At 36.8% G+C, this 19,158-nt stretch overlaps 4 protein-coding genes and 1 long non-coding RNA gene across 5 annotated transcripts; all 5 read right to left on the reverse strand.

The window, feature by feature from the left end:
* Positions 1-1,541: 1,541 nt before the first annotated feature.
* LOC140036100 (heat stress transcription factor A-6b-like) lies at positions 1,542-2,675 on the reverse strand. The gene is made up of 2 exons (XM_072077368.1): positions 2,436-2,675; positions 1,542-2,069 (listed from the first exon to the last, which is right to left on the reverse strand). Exons 1-2 carry the CDS (start codon positions 2,673-2,675, stop codon positions 1,542-1,544), a joined length of 768 nt encoding a protein of 255 aa, XP_071933469.1.
* A 1,562-nt stretch (positions 2,676-4,237) lies between these two features.
* On the reverse strand, positions 4,238-5,990 carry LOC140036101 (uncharacterized). Its single transcript, XM_072077369.1, has 3 exons — positions 5,637-5,990; positions 4,398-5,136; positions 4,238-4,272 (listed from the first exon to the last, which is right to left on the reverse strand). Exons 1-3 carry the CDS (start codon positions 5,988-5,990, stop codon positions 4,238-4,240), a joined length of 1,128 nt encoding a protein of 375 aa, XP_071933470.1.
* Positions 5,991-7,117: 1,127 nt separating this feature from the next.
* LOC113730898 (external alternative NAD(P)H-ubiquinone oxidoreductase B2, mitochondrial-like) lies at positions 7,118-12,915 on the reverse strand. Its single transcript, XM_027255879.2, has 10 exons — positions 12,625-12,915; positions 11,411-11,693; positions 10,904-11,110; positions 10,353-10,603; positions 9,318-9,537; positions 9,073-9,177; positions 8,302-8,574; positions 8,097-8,218; positions 7,631-7,750; positions 7,118-7,500 (listed from the first exon to the last, which is right to left on the reverse strand). Exons 1-10 carry the CDS (start codon positions 12,711-12,713, stop codon positions 7,413-7,415), a joined length of 1,758 nt encoding a protein of 585 aa, XP_027111680.2. The 5' UTR covers positions 12,714-12,915; the 3' UTR covers positions 7,118-7,412.
* A 1,720-nt stretch (positions 12,916-14,635) lies between these two features.
* LOC140036645 (uncharacterized) lies at positions 14,636-16,670 on the reverse strand. Its single transcript, XR_011840210.1, has 3 exons — positions 16,101-16,670; positions 15,725-15,746; positions 14,636-15,634 (listed from the first exon to the last, which is right to left on the reverse strand). It is a non-coding gene; the product is annotated as an uncharacterized lncRNA (long non-coding RNA).
* On the reverse strand, positions 16,668-17,381 carry LOC113730899 (uncharacterized). The gene has a single exon (XM_072077370.1). It carries the CDS (start codon positions 17,379-17,381, stop codon positions 16,668-16,670), a length of 714 nt encoding a protein of 237 aa, XP_071933471.1.
* Between the last annotated feature and the right edge of the window lie 1,777 nt (positions 17,382-19,158).

Genomic DNA, 19,158 nt, shown 5'->3' on the forward strand with positions numbered 1-19,158 from the left:
TGTATGGAGAAATTCTATGTAGAACCCCTCAATATACCTCTTATGATCTCCACCAAAAGCTAGTCATTGGGGCTTTGCTTTATGCAAATTGATTTTCTTGAAAAAGAAAGAACCTTAATTTGGTGCTACTAACAAATTCTAAAACAGATGAATTAACACTTTCAGTTTTCTCGTCCAAAGTCAACAAATTTTGGACCCATGCAGCCCTTCTTAAAAAATTTAGCAAGTCTCTGTGTGAGTGTGTGTGGGGGCATCAGGTAAAGATATAGTATGCCACTTCTCATCCCATATTGAATATGGAGGATAAGATCAACCAGTCTATGAAGCCTAGTACTTGACCAAAAAAGGGGGGAATTGACATCACTAATGAACAATAAAGATAAACCTGTTGTTTCTCAAGAACCCGAAGTAGATGGCTGTTCTTATGCATCATTTGATTAGAATAGAGACCCCTCTTATCTTTTGTCTCCAAAGCTTTAAGAACCCCATGTTACCACCAACCCCCCCCCAACCAACAGGCTAACTTTTTCTTCAATTTCTGTGTGTATGTCTAGTGTCTGTGCCTAACTAATCTTTTTATGCTGGAAGAGGATGACTTCTTAGCAATCCCACTTTCCCCCTTACTCGATGTCTAGGGGGTAGGGCCTTACACGTAATACCCAAATACTATCTATCTATCACTCTGCTGGGATTACAATTTTGTGTATTGTACATTTTTGAAACATACAAAATTTTGATGCAACATATTCCTTATCAGCCAAAAAGGCCCAAAACCAGCCTTTTGCGTGAAATAATAATTGGAAAGAACCTCAAAAAAAAAACTTCAGCTTCACAACTACTCAAGATTAGCAGCATCAAGCATCGACATCATCCAGTAATAATAAGTACTAGGTAGCCATCTCTGCTGATTGAAAGAATTTGAGACTCATAATTTCTCAAATTTAGCAGTAACAACCATCAATATCTGCTTATTACACTAATAAATAACAGTCGCTAGCATAATATCACCACAGATGTTTTCCAACGTAACTAGTTAGTTTTACAAACCAGTAATATCTCCAAATAAAAGCTGCAAACACAGGTCGAAATAGGGATACCCCAATCTACAAATATCAAATGCATATCTTGCAAATAAAAGTAGCCAAAAGAAGAAGAGAATTCTGCTGCATCAACTCTTCTAGCAGCTGCTTTCTCTCATCTTCTTAATGTTGCACCAAGTGAAACCCTACAGAACATTGATGAAACTTTGTTTAACGATTCAATAACTTGAAAAGTAAGTCAATTGTGAGATGGAAAATGGAAAGCAAGGCAAGAAGATCACACGATTGCGAAACAAATAATCACGTCCAGAGGTCAACAGCAACTTCACCCTCCACGTCCAAATTAGGCTCCTTGGCATTCACAATCTTGGATACCATCAAATCATCGAATCCCATATCAATCCTCGAGTGTTGCTTCAACAGTTGTTGCTCCGACTCATCCTCGCTAACTGAATCATCTCCCATGAACCTCTTCCATAGTTTCTGATTAGCACTTTTTTTTTATTCTGCCATTGAAGTGGTTGCCTCCTGATCATCTTGGTCCATGCCACAAGCTCCATCATCCGTGGACTTTGTTGTGGTTTTAGAGCTTTGTGGTAGAATCACTCTTCTTCTCTTCATGGTCTGAAGGATTTCAAGTTCTGGTTCTTCCTCCACACGCTGAATTATCTCCTCAACTAAGGTGGGGCTGAATATTCTGGCTAAGACCTTGATCAATGCTTTTGACTTAGCCTCCATTCTTTTCATATTTTTCTTGAAGGTTGCTATGCTATGCTCAAGTTTCCCTATATGATATTTTGATCTTATGATTCCTTCCTTCAGTGCATTCATGTGATCCTCGAAAATTTCCAGCTCTGCCTCCATTGAAGGCCTTGCAGCCGTTACGTGTTGTTCTCTCGATTCTCGTCTTTTCCTGATTGTTGGATCTTCATTATTTCGCCTTTTAATGTTCATTAGAAAATTTTCTTGCCCTCTCTGAAACCATTTATTCTCGTATTCATATTGCCTCAGTCCAATCTTCCTGAATCCCTGTTAAGTTTAGAAAGCAAACAATCAAAAATTAGGAGGGAGGATCCCAATTGTTGTTGAATTCGAGTCTCAACGAGGAATTTATTTAACATTCAAACTGCAAACACAAAGCATGAGCAAAAGTAGCAAGCATAAGTATAAGAAAAGTCATTTACCTAGGTTCACGAGTTGTGATAGACATAACAAATTCTTACAGAGACTTTCTAATGATGATAAAAAAAATTATCTAAAAATACGATATCCATGCTATGAAAAAGGATTTGTTCTAAAAGGTATGCAATAATCTGAAATGCATAAACTCACATAGTTGTTGAGTTGGTAGATAAAGCTTGAGAAATTGCTGTGCTTGAAATATTTTGGTAGAACCTCTACAGCAAATTTGAGATGGTCCCGGACTATTAGGCTGGTACCGTCAGAATTCCAGGAAATCATGTTGTTCGTCTCTGTATCCTCCACCATTTGAAAGGTCTTCGTCAAGAAGGGGGGCGGAGTAAAACCATGCACTCCCTTCATGAATTTCATCTTCTCTGAGGCCTGCTTGGAGGGTAGCGAAGATGGCCTAACAATCCCACCATTTCCGGCTATTCCTCCACCACGTACTTCCATTGTATCTTGACGAGTTGTTTTGCATTCCATGAGGTAGTAGTCAATATTGTTTTAAGTTGAAAGATGTTCAAATGGGCTAAACAAACTGCCAATGCATGCGGTGGCTGTTCTTAAGTAAAATTTCATCAAAAAGGTTAGTCCCCCTCTGGTGAAATCATGACTCTCTATTCACTATCTTTCAATTACCAACCTTAGCAAGAACGAGTCTAATACTGTTATATCACTGCGTTATTCACCAAGAATATATTCCTCTTTCAACTTATTTCGTAACAAAGTACAATCTGATTTTTATCTCCATATTTGAGTGGCCTTGATTGTTCATCTAAGAATCAAAGTGGGGGGAGGACAACATCAATTTTAAAGCATGTTTCTGGTGTGCTTGTACTTCAAAATGAGTTGTTAATAGAAGCTGCATTAGTGTACTCTAGGCTTATATAGATCAGCAATCTACCTCGTCTACTTTTTTTTCCTTTCCAAGTATCATTCGAAAACAAGCGACTAGGATGTAGCTAAGTTTTGTGCCATAACCGGCCTTGTTCCTTAAAGTGTCATGTAAATTAACTTTGATGCTGTTACAAGATTGAAGCATTTTGGAATCTGAGAGGAAACAAATTGAAGAAAAGAAAGGAGACATATGGTATGAATTTTGATCCATCTAGTCATTATTTAGTTTTAAGGATGAATTGGTTGTCTTTTTCATAATCCAAGGCACATCGATATGCAATTAAGACAAGGAGGAATGATGATATGTGAAACTCCTGTTATTTGTTTTGGCAAATGAGTACAACTTCTGTTAGTGTGACAGAAAAAACTGTGAAAGATTAACAACCATTTCTATATAGGAAAAGAGATAAAATCATTCATCCGTTTATAGTGATTACCTCCATTCCTAATTGATAATGAGAGATAATCACAATTAACTTAAGAATTTGGCCCATTTCCCAGAAAATCTTGTTTCAGAATGTTTACTGCAGTGGGTAACAAACCTTGCATTTGGAACATTTCCTTGTTTGTCAAATGGGAGCTTTTATAACAACAGTAAAGCAACATATAGAAACATAAGGATTTCTCAATTGAAAACAACTTAATTCCTCCAAAGAGAATATGTGATGCAACTACAGTGCAGTCTCTCTTTCCGTATAGGATACAAGTGCAAGCTTAGTAGCTTTAACACTTGAAGTAAAGTTCTGGTTTCATTTACTGGTGTTATTGTGGTAAAAAATAAAATCCAGACCAGATTGTAAACAGACTAATGGAAGAAAATTTGTTCCAAATAAAAGGCACTCTGAAACCATGTTTAGAGGTCGTTGCTGTGTTCAAACCTTTGCAGTAGCAAGGCATCCAAACAAACTAGAAAGAAATGTAGTTCAATTGATCAAGACATCTTTTACCTTTAAAACAAACTGAAGTAATACAGGTCTCAAGAAGTCTGACAAAGTCAGTAGTGAATGAGTTGAAATAGTCTGATGGACAAAGAAAAAAAGAAAAAGAAAGATAGAATAAAAGCTGGACATCATCTGATATCTATAGAGGGATTTGCTCCTGAACTGGTTTTGCAAGAGCTATGGCAATCCAGTGAAACACCATGATGAGGTACCTGACATAGAATAGCAGATAAATGTGATTAAGAGAAACTGATATCTCAATTGTGAAAAAGAAATTAAAGGTCCAGGTAATACCAGTAAAATCAATTCTTGAACTCCTAACTCCTGGATTTGTTACCTATTTCTTTAGCAAACTCATTCCAATCTGCCGGTCCTTCAATCAAATCCTCCAAATGGATGACTTCATTTTGCCGAAGATTTGCTCTTTCTTCTTCAGGCACATTCTCACAGCTTATATCATCCATTAGCTGCTTCTCTAGCGATGAGTATACTGTAGTATAGAAATTAGAAAATGTTCCCATGGAAACAGTACAATCCTCCTCCTCCTGAACAGCAGTGCTCAAGTCAACATTTGAAAAAGTCTTTCCCGTACCTGATTGTGCCCTAGGAGAGTTTTTCCGGCTTCCATGAGATGTTCCCCCTTCAACCAGGAGCTCTACTGAGCTCTCAATGCTTTGTCTTCCACCTGATCCCTGTTCATTTGCAACATCATTGTTCTGCAGCTTTTTTTTTCTTATCAGAAGTTCATGGATCGTATACTTTAGCATATTTTGTCGCTTGGATGTAATACACTGGGCTTGTTTCTCAAGGATTTCTATTTCTTTCACTAAATTTTCTTCCATGTCTTTCAGCTTCATTATTTCCACCTTCAACGCATCATGTTCTTGCATTAGACTTTCAAATTTTTTTTGCTTTCCAGACAAACTCAATTGTCCTTCGATTTCTAATGGCTTACATAGATGTGCATTTTGAGTTCCTTGAATTCTTCTCTTAATATTCTTTAGCCAACTCTTCTTCCCTTTTTGAAACCACGCATTCTGGAATTCCAATCTATCCCAATTGATCTTTCTGAACCCCTAAAATGTTATAACAGCATCAATCAGTTATGTCTCATTCTTTTCTAATTTCAAAATTCTAGTTATTCATCCCATGTCACTAAAGGAAAAACAGATTGACAAAGAAAGAACCATGATATCAGATCACACGACAACAGCAAAGAGAAGATTTTATAAGATATGCAGAATATTATACCTCACATACATCTATACTAATACTAGTAGGCAAGTTCATTTGGTATTCAAGTTTTCTTGCTTTGATTTGCAACTTATGTACTACAGTGCACATAAGAAGAGTGAGAACTCTTAATATAACAGTAAAAAGTGCCACTTCAAAAAGAAACAATTCGCAAAAGCACATACACTAGGCAAAACATTATTAAATAATTAAAGAAGTCTACATGAAGATGGAAAAACAGGAGACAAAGCAAATGGTATGATTGAAGAAGGATACTCACATATGTGTTGAGTTGGCAAATGAAGCTCGAAAAGTTGTTGTGCCTAAAGTATTTTCCAAGAACCTCAGCAGCAAACCTATGAGGATCCCACACAATGAAGCTGGTGCCACTGGAACTCCAGGATATGATGGAATCTGTCTCAGGGTTCTTCACTATGTCATAAACCTTGAGCAAGAAAGGAGGTGGTGCTCTCACCCGTGAGGATGAAGAGGATGCACCATTAGCACGACCTTCTTTCGCAAGAGGAGTTGCAAAAACTGCAGCAGCAGCTGTAACAATAGCATTGCTACTACTTTCACTAACATCAGTTCCCATTGGTATTGTTGGATTCACTCTTTCTTCCTCGTTCTCACCGTTTTTCAGCTCATATTTGATAGAGTTTGTTACCTCACTTGTCTCCTGGTTTGTTGCTTCCATAATTGGCAAGTAGTTTCTTTGTTCTTTTGGGAAAAAAAATTACAAATATCTTTTGATAATAAAAACTGTAGCAACTCGGCAACTTGACATTTGCTAATGGTAGCCAACCCAATTCTCTAGGATGAACCTCTACAAGCTTCTGAAACAAAGCTTTTGTTTTGAATGCCAAACATGCACTAGTTACTATATCATTTTCTCATCCCCAATTCTATGTGAAATGTTTCAATGCATCAGAAGACTGTAACTCACCTCATATTCCTTGTACACCACACCATCTTCACTTGTTACTCTATCTTGGTAAAGAAGCAGTACTATCTGTCCTTCATATTCTGTTTTTTATCGTGATATTCCAAATGTACATGGATAATCAGTCCACTATTTGGTCATAAAAGCTACACTTTGCTCAATGATTATATATTAAAACTCTATTTCTTCCGTGATCTAAACCCCAAAAAGTTCTAAAATAGGTACACAGAATTTTGCTTTTTTTTTTTATTTTTTATTTATGAAGTATTATTATTATTATTCTTTTTCTTTTCGTGGGGATGAGGGGAGAGGTGGTAGGGGCAAGACAGAAGCCCTATTCTTGACATACGGGATAAATTGAGTTAGAATAATACCTTACCTTCTGTTTATTTAGTGCTATTGCGTGTAACCCAAGAGGCCAATATGATTAACTGAATTGAATTGAACAAAAACTTTTTGTTTTTTGTTGGTTAACTTAATGCTTAATAGCCACATTATCCAAGTCTTTAACAATAGATACTAGTACCCTGGGGAAGAAATGTTTCTGGAATAGAACGACATTCCCATCCAATTGTTGCAATTTGAACAAATTTATAGATAACGGATGTCTTGACTTTTAACAACCTTCACCTTCACTAAGCTGGGGCTAACTTACGAGACATGACTCGCTCATTTTTGCCCCAATCTATAATCGCGGCCTTCTCTTATCTGTATTGTTTATGGTCATTTGAATTCTCCTGCATAGGCAGGTAATCTCAACATGTATCTACAAGTCTCTTAAAAGTCAAATAGCCCCCAAAAAAAAAAAAAAAAAGAGAAAGCAACACATCATGCACGCATCGAGTATAATAAGCAAGCAAAAGCATGAAAACAATTAAACAGAAACAAGAACGCCGCGTAGTCAATATATCTATTGGTAAAAACACCCGCTTTGTTGCCTTTTGGTTCCTTCCTTGCTTTTTGTAACAAACCAGGGAGATTGTGTATCCCTATAAACCAACATTTAGATTTAACACCAAACTAGCTGCAAAATTGTGATCTCTAATGCCTTTGTTCCAAAACAATTGACACCAAGTTGCTCAAGACAATTGGGAGAAAAATTTGAGATAGATTAATAGCAAAATTTCCGTCAAAGCCCGTAGAGTAAATGAAAGCAGAAAATGAAGCCTTGCTCCCTCAAAGGCTGCTGGAGTCCCTGCCAAAAATGAAACGCCTCATCCAATCTGATACAACCAATGCCCTTGTACGCCAACTGACTTGCTTGCTGACAATTCAACGGTAGTAACCAAATAAATCATAAGCATAACAGTATGTGGACATGTATCAATTGCAAGATCTTGCAAGTTCAAAGGACTTTTTAGTAGGTGAAATGAAGAGGGAATTGAGCAGCAGACCTTGCATAAACTGAGTACCAGAGCCACTGGCTGCTGTGCCCAATTGAAACCCAATCTCCTGGAAGCTGGGCAGCTGTTTGTTCACCTCCTAAAGGAGCAAATTGTCCAAGATGCCGGTACCTGAAACAAGCATCAAAGTACATTGCACAAGTAAGATAACTATAAGCTGCTCATGCAATAACCCAGCAACTTTTCATTAGATTTCTATCTTTGCCAACTCTATACAGACAGTTTTTTCTTCTGATCCAAGTATTCATTCTCATATGGTGTTTCTTAAGAATCTCTTATCATCTGGTAGAATAAACTGCCTCCAAACAAGCTAACATTCTCAAATTGCATCCGAAAAGAAGATTTTTTAATCTCCAACTTCATCTTATTCTCCAAATTGCATTAGTAGGTGTCAGAAGAGTGGAACTGTTAATGAGTGGGGATACAGAAGATATCTAACTAAAGGTTCCCTTGATACCTGAAAGGGCGAAAACGATGGCGTCCTTCTCCCCTGAACCTAAGAGGACCTTCTGGATTTGTCTCAACCTCCTTCATCCGATTAAAACAATTGGCAAGATAGACACCTTGCTGAGATGCAACCTGTAAAAATATCCTAAAAACATATTGCTTCCTGTAACTCGCATGATACGATTGACCAAATTTGGACATCATAGTTAACAAACCTGGGCAGTTGCAGGAAGACTCTTCATCTGAGAATCAACTTGGGAGAGAGCCGATTTAAATTCTTCAATGTTCACCTCAACGGATTCTTTTACATCATCCCCTTTTGAATCTTTCAAAAGATCAACTAGGCTATGCATCTGCTTATTTTTCAAATATAGTTCCAGCTGAGGATATCTCTCACATATGTCATCAAGGACTTCTTGAAATTCTTTGACCGTAAGAGTACCAGAGTTGTCCTTGTCCGCCTTTTGAAATATGGCTGCAACATCCTCCTGATGAATTGACCAAAAGACAGTGATAGCAAATAGACTAAGAGAGTTCTCATCTATCTTTTAAAAATAGGTGAGACGTGGGCAGTTCTGCATGTAGACACTTCTTTTTGCAGTCATGATTTATGGAGAATCGTGGTAAGACATTTAAATACACAACAGATATCTGCACAATGAGTTTCAAGCTTTACAAAAACTGAAACAGGTACTACTGCCAAGACCAGAAATCAGCTGCTAAGGGTGGATGCACATTAATATTTTTCCTCTGCTCTCTTGTTGTGCATGGTTCAGTGTGTGCTTCTTAGTTTTCTTCCTTTGTCAACTCTTCACATAAGAATGGGACTACATGACTTTAAACAGCAAGAGAATGTAAATGGATGGTTATAGAATAGAAACTCTAGGTGTTTTGTCAACCACTAAAGTTGACACCAAAACAGTGCCAGAGACTAGGACAAAAGGGTTTTTTTTTTTTTCTGAAGTTTAGATGAATGTAAGATTTACCATGACTTTGCGTTGATTGATAGTGGCGCAATCTCCTACTGCATATATGTTGTCACATCGTTCGACTCGCAGCCACTCATCAGTTGCTAAAACACGTCTATTACTCTGTAAACAATGAAATGGATCTTAATCCACAGATGTAATAATCAACCAATTATGTCTAGGCACCAATATTCTGCATAGATCTGCACAAAGTTGGCAAAATAAAGCTCAATCATATGGACACTGGTGTATAAAGAATATACCTGACCAATTTGCTTCATAAAATCCATTATGACACGGCGTGTCCCAATCCCAGTTGACCAAACGATCATTCCATAAGGCATTGATGATATCTCCCCTGTTTTGATTTCCTTGGTCGAAATTTCCTTGTCAGATATATTGATAACCATTGACCCGGTCTTTAAATCAATCCCCTCTCTCTTAAATTTTTCTTCTGCAAAAGCTGTGATTCTTTTGTCAAACCTACAAATCAGAAAGTTCTATTATATTAACACCAAAAGATACAACAAGACATGCCTAGAAGTCAGATCTGTACTATTCTTCCAAGCAGAGATGGCTTACTATGAAAGCAATTATCATCTAGGCAAAACACGAACAACTCTGTAGAGGGACATAAACAGCTTGCAGCATGTCGTGGAATGATGTTGACAACACGATTTATGTTAATAAATCTTACAAAAGCAACGTGGTACAGTTGCTCTATGTAATACAAGCGTTACTTGGGGTGTTTCTGGCCATAAGGTCAACAGTTGCTCATCTTGCATTAGTGCACATTCAACAGTTGCGAATTTAATATGAGAATACTATTGATTCTAGGAATATGATTTTCTAAAGAGCAAAGAAAAATTTTGATTACCAAAAGGTAAAAGTCAGTATTCCAAACAACAGAGTAAAATGCATAATCCACAAATAAAAACTTTAAAAGAGATAATAGACCATGAATTAAGGAGACAAAAAGAAGGTAGCATACACAGATGCAATTAAGGCATGGAACGAAAGAATTACACATAGCTACAGCCAGAATTAACAAGGGCAGCATATGAAGCTATGACAGGTCCCAATGAATAGAAACAATATTCACAGGATACTCAAGGACATTCGGTCAAGCAGAGTTTCATTATCATAACTTTGCGTTTCAGCTTAAAATTGTCAACCAATATATCGCATGGCTGCCTTTTGAGTTTTATCATGTTAACCTCTACACTAATCTTGCCACACTATTTTCTTCAGTATGAATCAAACATCCTAAAGAGAAGGAAGTGCAGAGAAGAAATTACATATTCAAAATATGATCTGTCGCCTCAAGAAGTGTTATCCGGACCAAATTCTTGATGTCAGGGTACAATTTGGCTAAATCTTCAGTCAAAAAATCATGGAGTTGTGCTGCAAACTCCACCCCTGTTGGGCCACCACCAACAACGACAAAATGAAGAATTTTCTTTCTCTCTTCATCACTGAGACTTGGCAGATCAGCTCTTTCAAAACAGTCAATGATGCTCTTACGAATCTTCTGAGCATCTTCCACCTCCTGCAAGGTGAGCATTTACAAGGAACTGTCAGCAGAGTACTTCTACACATATAGAAGACCCATTCAGTATAATATCATACCCTCAAACAGGGAAAAAAGAAAAAACTATTATCCACATGAAGAAGAACTAATGCATTTGCATTTCATGGATCACCAGAAAGTAAACTGAGATAGTTGAATTGATTTGGAAAATAAGAGTTCAGTGCAACTAGGTCCATTTTAACTCATTAATTAAGATGATTGAGTTCCAAGCAAGAACAAGTTGCCAAGGACATATAAGTAGACTTTTTTGGAAGTTACCTTCAAGAAAAGAGTATTTTCAACCACTCCAGGAATGTTGAATGTATTTGAACGAGCTCCTACGCCAATCACAAGGTAGTCAAAGTCGACAAAAAATTCTTCTTTCCCATTCAGATTTGCATTTGCATTAGATTGGCAGTAAACTTTCTTATTTGCAGCATCAATCTTAACACATTCAGCTTCTGAATACTGTATATCTACTTTTTTCTGCAATAGAAGACAGAAGCATTTTATCTTTGCATCTATAACTTCATGAAAGATTTTAACGACTGAACAAAATGGATGATTAAACTCTGGAACTGAAGAACTCCTCTTCTGGCCATTGCAACAAAATTTTGCATGATAGATTTTGGAAAAATGCACTACCACCAGAAACGGACAAGAAATACTTAATAACCTAAACAGAAGCCAATAGCACTTGATAAGAGTAACTTTGAAGATCCTCGTAACAAATAGTCAGCAGTAACTCAACCATCCAACAAATGTCTAATCAATCCCTACAGTTACCTTCCTAATAATGTTGCGAATTGGTTCAACAATGCTGCGAGGCTCCACGGTACCACTTGTAACACTTGGCAGCAAAGGAGTGAATGCAAAGTAATTACGTGGTGATATCACCTGGACATCATATGAAGGATCCTTCAGATTTTTCAAAAAGCTTGTTCCAGCCCAACCAGTTCCTAGTACCACCACCTTCTTTTTCTTAATCTCGGGTTCAGCTGAATCAACAATATTAGAACTATTCTGTGGTGTTGCATCAGAATACGCAACAAGGCCACTGGTTCCACCACTGACAATTAAAGAGATATAGAGTTTAAGACAGTATCCAGTGAATCACGGTAGAGTAGTTCCCCCATGAAAGGAGCTATAGGAAAGAGGAACATGAAAATTATGGGAAATGGATCAGAAAACTGAATAGATTTTCACGTGTCGTTAACATTGGTGGATAGTGGATTTATGAGTTAGGAGCAACTTTTAGAATAATGAAATTTTCCTTTTTTCACTTTTTGGTAAACACGTAATAGCTAAGCAAGAACCATTAGTTTCAACGTGAGCCTACAACAACACAACTAAGGCAGCTTTATACCATCATCAGTAGATGTTAAACATCTATTCATTTTCCAAGATCGAGCCTGCATATCAACAACTAGTTCAATCAAGTACATAGAAGGGTGAATCTTTTGCTTATTGTGATGCCCACATAGACAACCACCAAATTTTGACTCAATCACAGCGAATATTAATGCAAAACCACTTTCTCGTAGCCTAGAATCACAACTTAAGAACCTAATTAACAATCATTATTAGCTCCTTAAGGACCACAGCAAATTTTCCACGCTAGCAGAGTACATCTGAAATTCCAAATCCTAATTCACTTACTCCTAGAAAAGAGAACAGCTAAAACGGAGAAATTAATGTCAAACAGCACAAGGAATCAAATGATTCACCTATCGTCATCATTTTCACTTCATTAGCCGCTTATACACTCAAATGAACATGGAGAAATTCAGAAATCTTAAAACAAATCTTAACCCAAAAAAAAGGAGCGAAACTCAAACTCAACAGCCAAAACGAAGAATAACAAGTAAAAACTTTAAAAAAAAAAAATAGAGAGAGAGAGAGAGAGAGAGAGAGAGAGACAACAAAACTACATGAATTATAAACCAAAAAATATTCAGAAAGGAAAATGGAAAAAAAAAAAAAAAGGAGGAATGAAACACCTGAGGGCGACGACCAGCAGCAACTTAGAAGTGGAAGGATTTTGACGGAAGGTTCTCGAAAATCTCTCCAAAAACGCCATTCCTTGCATTTTGATGATCTTCTCGCCGATCTCTCTTTCCTCTACTTGAAAGCAAGCGCTACCTACTTGAAAGGATTTTGACGGAAGGTTATGTGACGTGAATGAAATTAGTTGAGTTTGAGAAGAGTTTTAGTTAACAGAGCCAATGAAATGAGGAAAGCATGTGAAGACGACGAAACCAAAATGAAAAGCCAAAGATGCCTAACACTCCAAAGAGCTGGGAAATGGGAAAAGACAGCTGAAGAAGAAGAAGAAAGTTCTACGGTGCTCCGCTGTATTCATGCTTTTTTTTCCCCTTTTTTTCAAAATTTTTTCTTTGCTATTCTAGTTACAGTTTTTCCCCTCCTAATTTTTTCCTTATGTTTCTCTGAAGGATCCGTTTGGCATTTCATTTCCTTTTTTTTTCTGATTCCTTTCTTTTGTATTCTTTCTCTTATAATATAACTTATGTGATATGAAAAAGATAATTGAATGTGTGCCAGAAATAGTAAAAGTTTTTATAAATGATACTACCCAAACCTAGAATTTACTACATAAATTTTATGACTTTTCATCATTTTAATGTGATGAATTATAAGGTGTAGAGATGATGGATATTTGAAGTCACAAAGTAGGACTAAATTTATAACCTGCATGATAGAGATTTTATTACATCTAAATTTGAAAGACAAGATCAAGATTAGATCAAGATATTGATTTATATTAAAATTATTACCAATTATATATTTTTTCTTTTTTTTAAGCAAATTTTTATTTTAAACTATATTTTTATCCTGAGTCTCCCTATAATAATAAAATATTTCTCACGCACCTTGTCGTGTTACTGTGGATTTCGCGTGAAGAGTTTTACAGGTAAAAACCAAACACATCAATAGATTCAGCACATGAACCAATTTCTTAAGTTGCTCGCACTCAAAAAAGGACTCAAACTGATATAAATCCAGCCAAACGGAGCTTTACCTGTACGACAGTTCTGAAATATTATATTATTTTTGATTGCCTGACTTGGAGCCCAAGAACCAGACACGTGTAAATCGGCAGCGGAACGGGGGTGCGAGTGTCATGTGCCACATGTGCTTTGTGGTCGTCCGTTTGTCTTTGCACATTTGGCAACCACGTTCAGGTCCTGCAGATTATTGCCCTCCCTTTACGTTTACTTGACCTAACGGGCCCCAGCCAAAGCGTTGAATAATGCAATTTGTTTCCGCCGTGGTACATTGTGCCTCCATTGTTGTACTTTGTAGTCAGCAAAAGAACAAATTTTAAGCATTTTTTTTTTTTTTGGGGGTTGGAAAAAGAATAGATCTCGTGGCAGAGGCTAGAGTCAGGCCGCCCTTTGAATTGGCGACTGGTCAACGGAGATCTGACGGCTAAGATGTGTACAGATAATAATAAATTTTGAGTTTTTCAAATGAATTTTTTTATTGAATACTCGTTAATACACTTAGATTATATTAATTTATCATGTGAGTGTATACGTTAATAATTATTGTCCTCTCTTATATTTATACCATATTTTTTTAATTAATTATTTTTTTTTGAAAAAAAAATTAGCACTTCATTGCACCTTAACGTTAAGTGATTACAGACCTGTAAATTTCAAGAAAGTTTCGTTTGCTCTTGTCTTTTGCTTTCTTTGCGGAAAAGTTCAATGGCGGCAGACAGCTAAAGAGGAGGAAAGGATGGAAAACTCATTAATCTGTTGAAGGCTTGTTTGTCGTCTCGTCTCCCACATTTTTGGACTAAGTATCCAGTAGAGCAAGTTAATTCAAATTTTTATTCAAGAATTTTCCTCATTGCCAAAATTTAAAGTTCCTTTTTAACACGAAAAGTAAGAAAAAATTAAACTACTATATATCAACACGTATCAATCGCACAAACTTTACTATATTTTTTTATGAGGGTTTGGGGCACGCGAATAAAAATGTTACTTTAATTTTTTTTTTTTTTTTTTTTTTGTGGTTTGGAAGTTGGAACGTTGAAGATTGAGGATGAGTACTTCACCTTCACGAGTATGATTTCCGGCCGCAATGCGAATAAATAGAGCCCAAGTGTCCAGTGCCGGAAACAATAACACCGCTCATGGCTCATCCACTGAACCAGGCCCAATAAGTCTATCCTCAATTTGATGGTAAAATTACACCATTTTGATAGTACAACCCATTACTATAATTGATATTTTGTTGTTAGCTAGTCAAAGGTAAGAGATAGTAGACAAAATGAGATATTTTCCACTAGCAAAATGAAGAATAATATCCGGGTTTTACTATTTCCTTGTAGCTAAAATAGAGACCTAGAAAGAAGATTACCTAATGAGAAAGAAGACGATACAATAAGAGACATCTATGTCATTTAATGGAGCCAACTAAGGTCGAAATCCCTATGATAAATCCATCAAAGCTTCAACATCATGAATAAAGGTTTCTTCTTGGCGATGTTTTGTTCGACAATTTAAGTGGGCTACGTTTGGATATTTCATGGCTGATGGGATAGGATGGGGACAAAGACTTTAGCAAATTCCTTAGTCAATCTCTCCTCTTTTTTTTTCTTTTTTTTTTTTTTTTTTTTTTGTGCTTGTTGGGAGCACACTTCACTACTGTCTTTTCTCCTTTATTTAACAGTAAATGTTATATGAAAGAGTATAAAGCGCAGGTATAAGATAGGAAGTCCTTATTTTTTTTTTTTAAAAACGATAACTATTATATAATCTATTCTATTTTAAACTATAAAGAAGAACCTAAAAAAACTTGTGTCAGAGATTGTCAGATACACAAACCTTATTAGATCAAAGAGGTGCTTTGACACCATCCTTAAATTTTTTTTCACTGCAGTAGAATTTGAACTCCCACATGCACCAAGAAGAACAGGAAGTACTGATTAAAATGGCATAATTTTGATGGAGCTCTAATTCGTGGCTACGGTCAAGGCATCTGATTAGAGAACTGAAAGTTAGTGGGACTGGCAATGATGGACGCCTTTCTCCAAAAAAAAAATACACTGTAGAAAGCAATAATGCTCACCTTTGCAAGAATATGCGCACAGCTAGAGGTAATCCCAAAAAAAAAAAAAAAAAATCAATCAAGATATGTTAATGCAAATCAATCACTAAAGTACAACAAAGATCAAGAGGCAAAGCCATCAAGAAATGGATAAGAGTTTCTGCCATAATCTAAAATCAATCAAAGACCCACACAGTTTTAACCCGAATGGTTGGTTAGCACCCGCAAGTGTGCAGCAGATCATCATGTTCTATAGCGAAGAACTACCGTAAAACTTTCAAGAATGTCATTATTGCAAGACCAATCAAAGTTGGTTTGCTTTTCTGTATTTCTTGGTTTAAAAAGCTGTGAAATATTCCAATCTGCTAAAGAATGAAAGCCATAAGTAGAAATATACCACGCTTTCTTAGCCAAGCAGAGGAAAGTGGGGATATATGGGGCTCATTGCCTGACTTTCCAGCGTTGGTAGCAATCACATTATCAGGAAGGAACGAAGAAGACTCGAAAAGATAAAAGGAAAGAAAGAAATCCAGATGGTGAGTTGAGTGCCAATTTCAGCAACTTTTTGGATGTCAATTCAATTGCCAACGCCTTATTGTTAGGATATCACATGCCTCCATACATTCACTTGCAAAGTACTTTACAAAACAACCTTTTGGCTTTTGCTCTCCCACTGCTTTTTTTAATTTTTAATCTAGCGGTCCAAGATGGAGAGGGAAAACAAAGAAAGAAGGATGAAGAGCCCTTTTCATTTCTCAAAAAGCTAAGGGCATATTAGTCATTCACAGCCCCCTCGTTAACAGTAAAGCACTCTTAACAATGATCTTATACAACAGTATTTACCCAAAACCCTCTAAATCCTACTTATACTACTCGTAAGTCGTATCTATTTTGCGTTGATCAAGGTTAATAATTGTATCTAAACCTCATCGGAAAACCTTTTGATTTTCCGCCGGGAAGCCCATCACATCGCTGGAGAAAGATCGATCTCAATTAGATTCTCTTCTTCACCATCACTATACCCCTTCCCTTCCAGTTTGATCTCTATCAGCCCATCTCTATCCTCCCCTTCCCACCGGAAACACATATTCTCCTGCGGGTCCCAATCTCTGATCGCCGGAAAATCCTCATCCGAGGAGCTATCCGAATCGTCGGTTTCCGGGTAAAACTTCGACAGGGATGCGTACCTCTCAATAACGGCCATCTGGGCATCTCTTTTTCCCTCCAAAACGTCGTCCTCATCGTCTTCTTGACCTTCATACTCCTCATATATCACCTCCAGTGGCGCCCCGACGTCCCACTCAACGAAGGAATCAGTACGAAACGACGTCGGCATGTTGCAAAAGTCTGAACCCAATCCATTTTCGGAGCTTTCCTTGGATTTGGAGGAGACCCATCCGCGATCAACATGATGGTCATCATCATGGGTGACACTGAATTCCGCAGAAATGGGATCATTTTCCTTTAAAGTTTCCTCTTGGGAGGTTATGGTTCTCTGGATTGCGCCCAGTCGAAGAAGGGAAAGTAAGAGAATTGAGGTGGAAATTAGGACCGGGGAGAAGATGATGGAGAGGAAAAGAGTCGGGAAGTAGAGGAAAATTAGAATGCAGAGAGTGATGATGGTGGAGAATAATGGGTCGTTGACGAGAGAGGAAATTGTTTTTCCTAGGAATGACATTGTTGTTTTCAGGGGGAAATTTTGACGGGGAAAGGATCTGATCATTTGAATTGCCTTTATCTATAGCAAGAATTTGATGGATGCTAGCACTAAAGAGATCAGACTTGGGGACTTGGAAGTAATGGGATTCGGTTGAGAGAGGAAGAGAATTAGATTACGTGATTGACGAGACTTAAATCCATCCCATGCATTGATATCTTGTGAGCGAGTGTGGGGTGGATGGGACTGTAGCAAGAAAATGCTTTTTATGGGTTTTGGTATAGGGGTGGCAATGTATGATGGGTTAAAAATGATCATACAAATAATGGAAAGGGCTTGGGTTCCATACGATTCGATCTGATTGTTATGTCTTTCGTATCATTTAAACTACTTGGTGTAAGATTACATTACAGTATTTGTGGTAAACGTGATGTATATAAATAAAATACTTGACATATATTTAGTATTTATACATCCAAAATTTGAATATGTACAACAATCGGATGAAACTGCACAAAACACAACTGCATTGAGTGCTTGTTCCACAAGTAAGGTATTGAATATTACTAACAATATGCTTCCAACCCCAACCCAAAAAAAGGCTAAAAATTAGGATAAAACAAAGAATTATTAGCATTTTTTTTATTAAGCTTTAAGTTGATTTCAAATCATGCAAACGTAATCTACATCTATAACTGTTAGTATAAAAAAATCATTATACTGTCAATGCATAAAAAATTAACTGAAAAGGAAATTGTCGAGCATAGCTACATAGGGACCTCAACCTTATTAACGCCCCTCTACAAGATAAGTGCATAGAATCGAACTGGAGGTCGTGTGCCTAATTACTGTATTTGTAGTAAAAGTGATGTATATAAATAAAATATTTGACATATATTCAATATTTATACATCCAAAATTTGAATACGTACAGCAATAGGATGAAACTGCACAAAACACAACTACACTGAGTGCTTGTTCTACAAGTAAGGTATTGAATATTACTAACAAAATGCTTCCAACCCCAACCCAAAAAAAAAAAGGATAAAACAAAGAATTATTAGCATTTTTTTTATTAAGCTTTAAGTTGATTTTTCAAATCATGCAAACGTAATATACATCTATAACTGTTAGTGTAAAAAAATCATTATACTGCTGATGCATAAAAAGTTAACTGAAAAGGAAATTGTTGAGCATAACTACATAGGACCTCAACCTTATTAACGGCCCCTCTACAAGATAAGTGCATAGAATCGAAATGGAGTTCGTGTGCCTAATTAACTTCTAAAGTAGTACCAATTTTGTGGGGATTTTCAGGTGTACTGAAGCAATTCTAGGTATTAGTATGCAAACAAAAAAAAGGGGTTAATAGGAGCATATTTCCTAGATTGTATTGCGTAATTTTTGGAACTCAATTTTTTTAAAGGATTAAAAACTAATTTGGTAGTCCAATCTCAAATGGAAGCCCATTCTGCCGGAAGTGCCAAGCTCGACACTAGATGCAGATGTGCCGCCTGCCCAGAGGTGAGATTCTTTTGTTGGGCCGAGTTTGGATTTGTCAAAGACTATAATGACAGGTTTAATAAGCCTTCCTACCTGGATAATCTGTTGAAGTTCAAATCTTACCTTGTCATTGAATTTAATTGAAACTGGGGAAAAATCAAGAGACCAAAAGAAAAAACTAAATGCAATAATACTAAAAAGAATATTAGGAGACTAATGGGAAATGGAGTTCTTGACTCAAGAAAAATAAAGAAACAAGGGGGAATGGAGTTCTTGGCGGGTCATTGGTTTGTCC

Source organism: Coffea arabica, chromosome 2e (genome assembly GCF_036785885.1).
Source record: "Coffea arabica cultivar ET-39 chromosome 2e, Coffea Arabica ET-39 HiFi, whole genome shotgun sequence".
Lineage (NCBI taxonomy): Eukaryota > Viridiplantae > Streptophyta > Magnoliopsida > Gentianales > Rubiaceae > Coffea > Coffea arabica.

Bases quoted from the DNA above. Each gene is read 5' to 3' on its own strand.
- LOC113730899 (XM_072077370.1), bottom strand. From the start codon at position 17,381: ATGTCATTCCTAGGAAAAACAATTTCCTCTCTCGTCAACGACCCATTA.
- LOC140036101 (XM_072077369.1), bottom strand. From the start codon at position 5,990: ATGGAAGCAACAAACCAGGAGACAAGTGAGGTAACAAACTCTATCAAA. The intron at 5,137-5,636 runs GTTCTTGGAAAA...ATAACATTTTAG, and splicing joins CTCATAGGTTTGCTGCTGAG to GGGTTCAGAAAGATCAATTG. The intron at 4,273-4,397 runs GTAACAAATCCA...ATTCTATGTCAG, and splicing joins TGAGTTTGCTAAAGAAATAG to GTACCTCATCATGGTGTTTC.
- LOC113730898 (XM_027255879.2), bottom strand. From the start codon at position 12,713: ATGCAAGGAATGGCGTTTTTGGAGAGATTTTCGAGAACCTTCCGTCAA. The intron at 10,604-10,903 runs GTAACTTCCAAA...CTCACCTTGCAG, and splicing joins AAAATACTCTTTTCTTGAAG to GAGGTGGAAGATGCTCAGAA. The intron at 7,501-7,630 runs GTCTGCTGCTCA...TTGAATTGTCAG, and splicing joins TGGTACTCAGTTTATGCAAG to CAAGCAAGTCAGTTGGCGTA.
- LOC140036100 (XM_072077368.1), bottom strand. From the start codon at position 2,675: ATGGAAGTACGTGGTGGAGGAATAGCCGGAAATGGTGGGATTGTTAGG. The intron at 2,070-2,435 runs GTTCTACCAAAA...TAAACTTAACAG, and splicing joins ATCTCAAATTTGCTGTAGAG to GGATTCAGGAAGATTGGACT.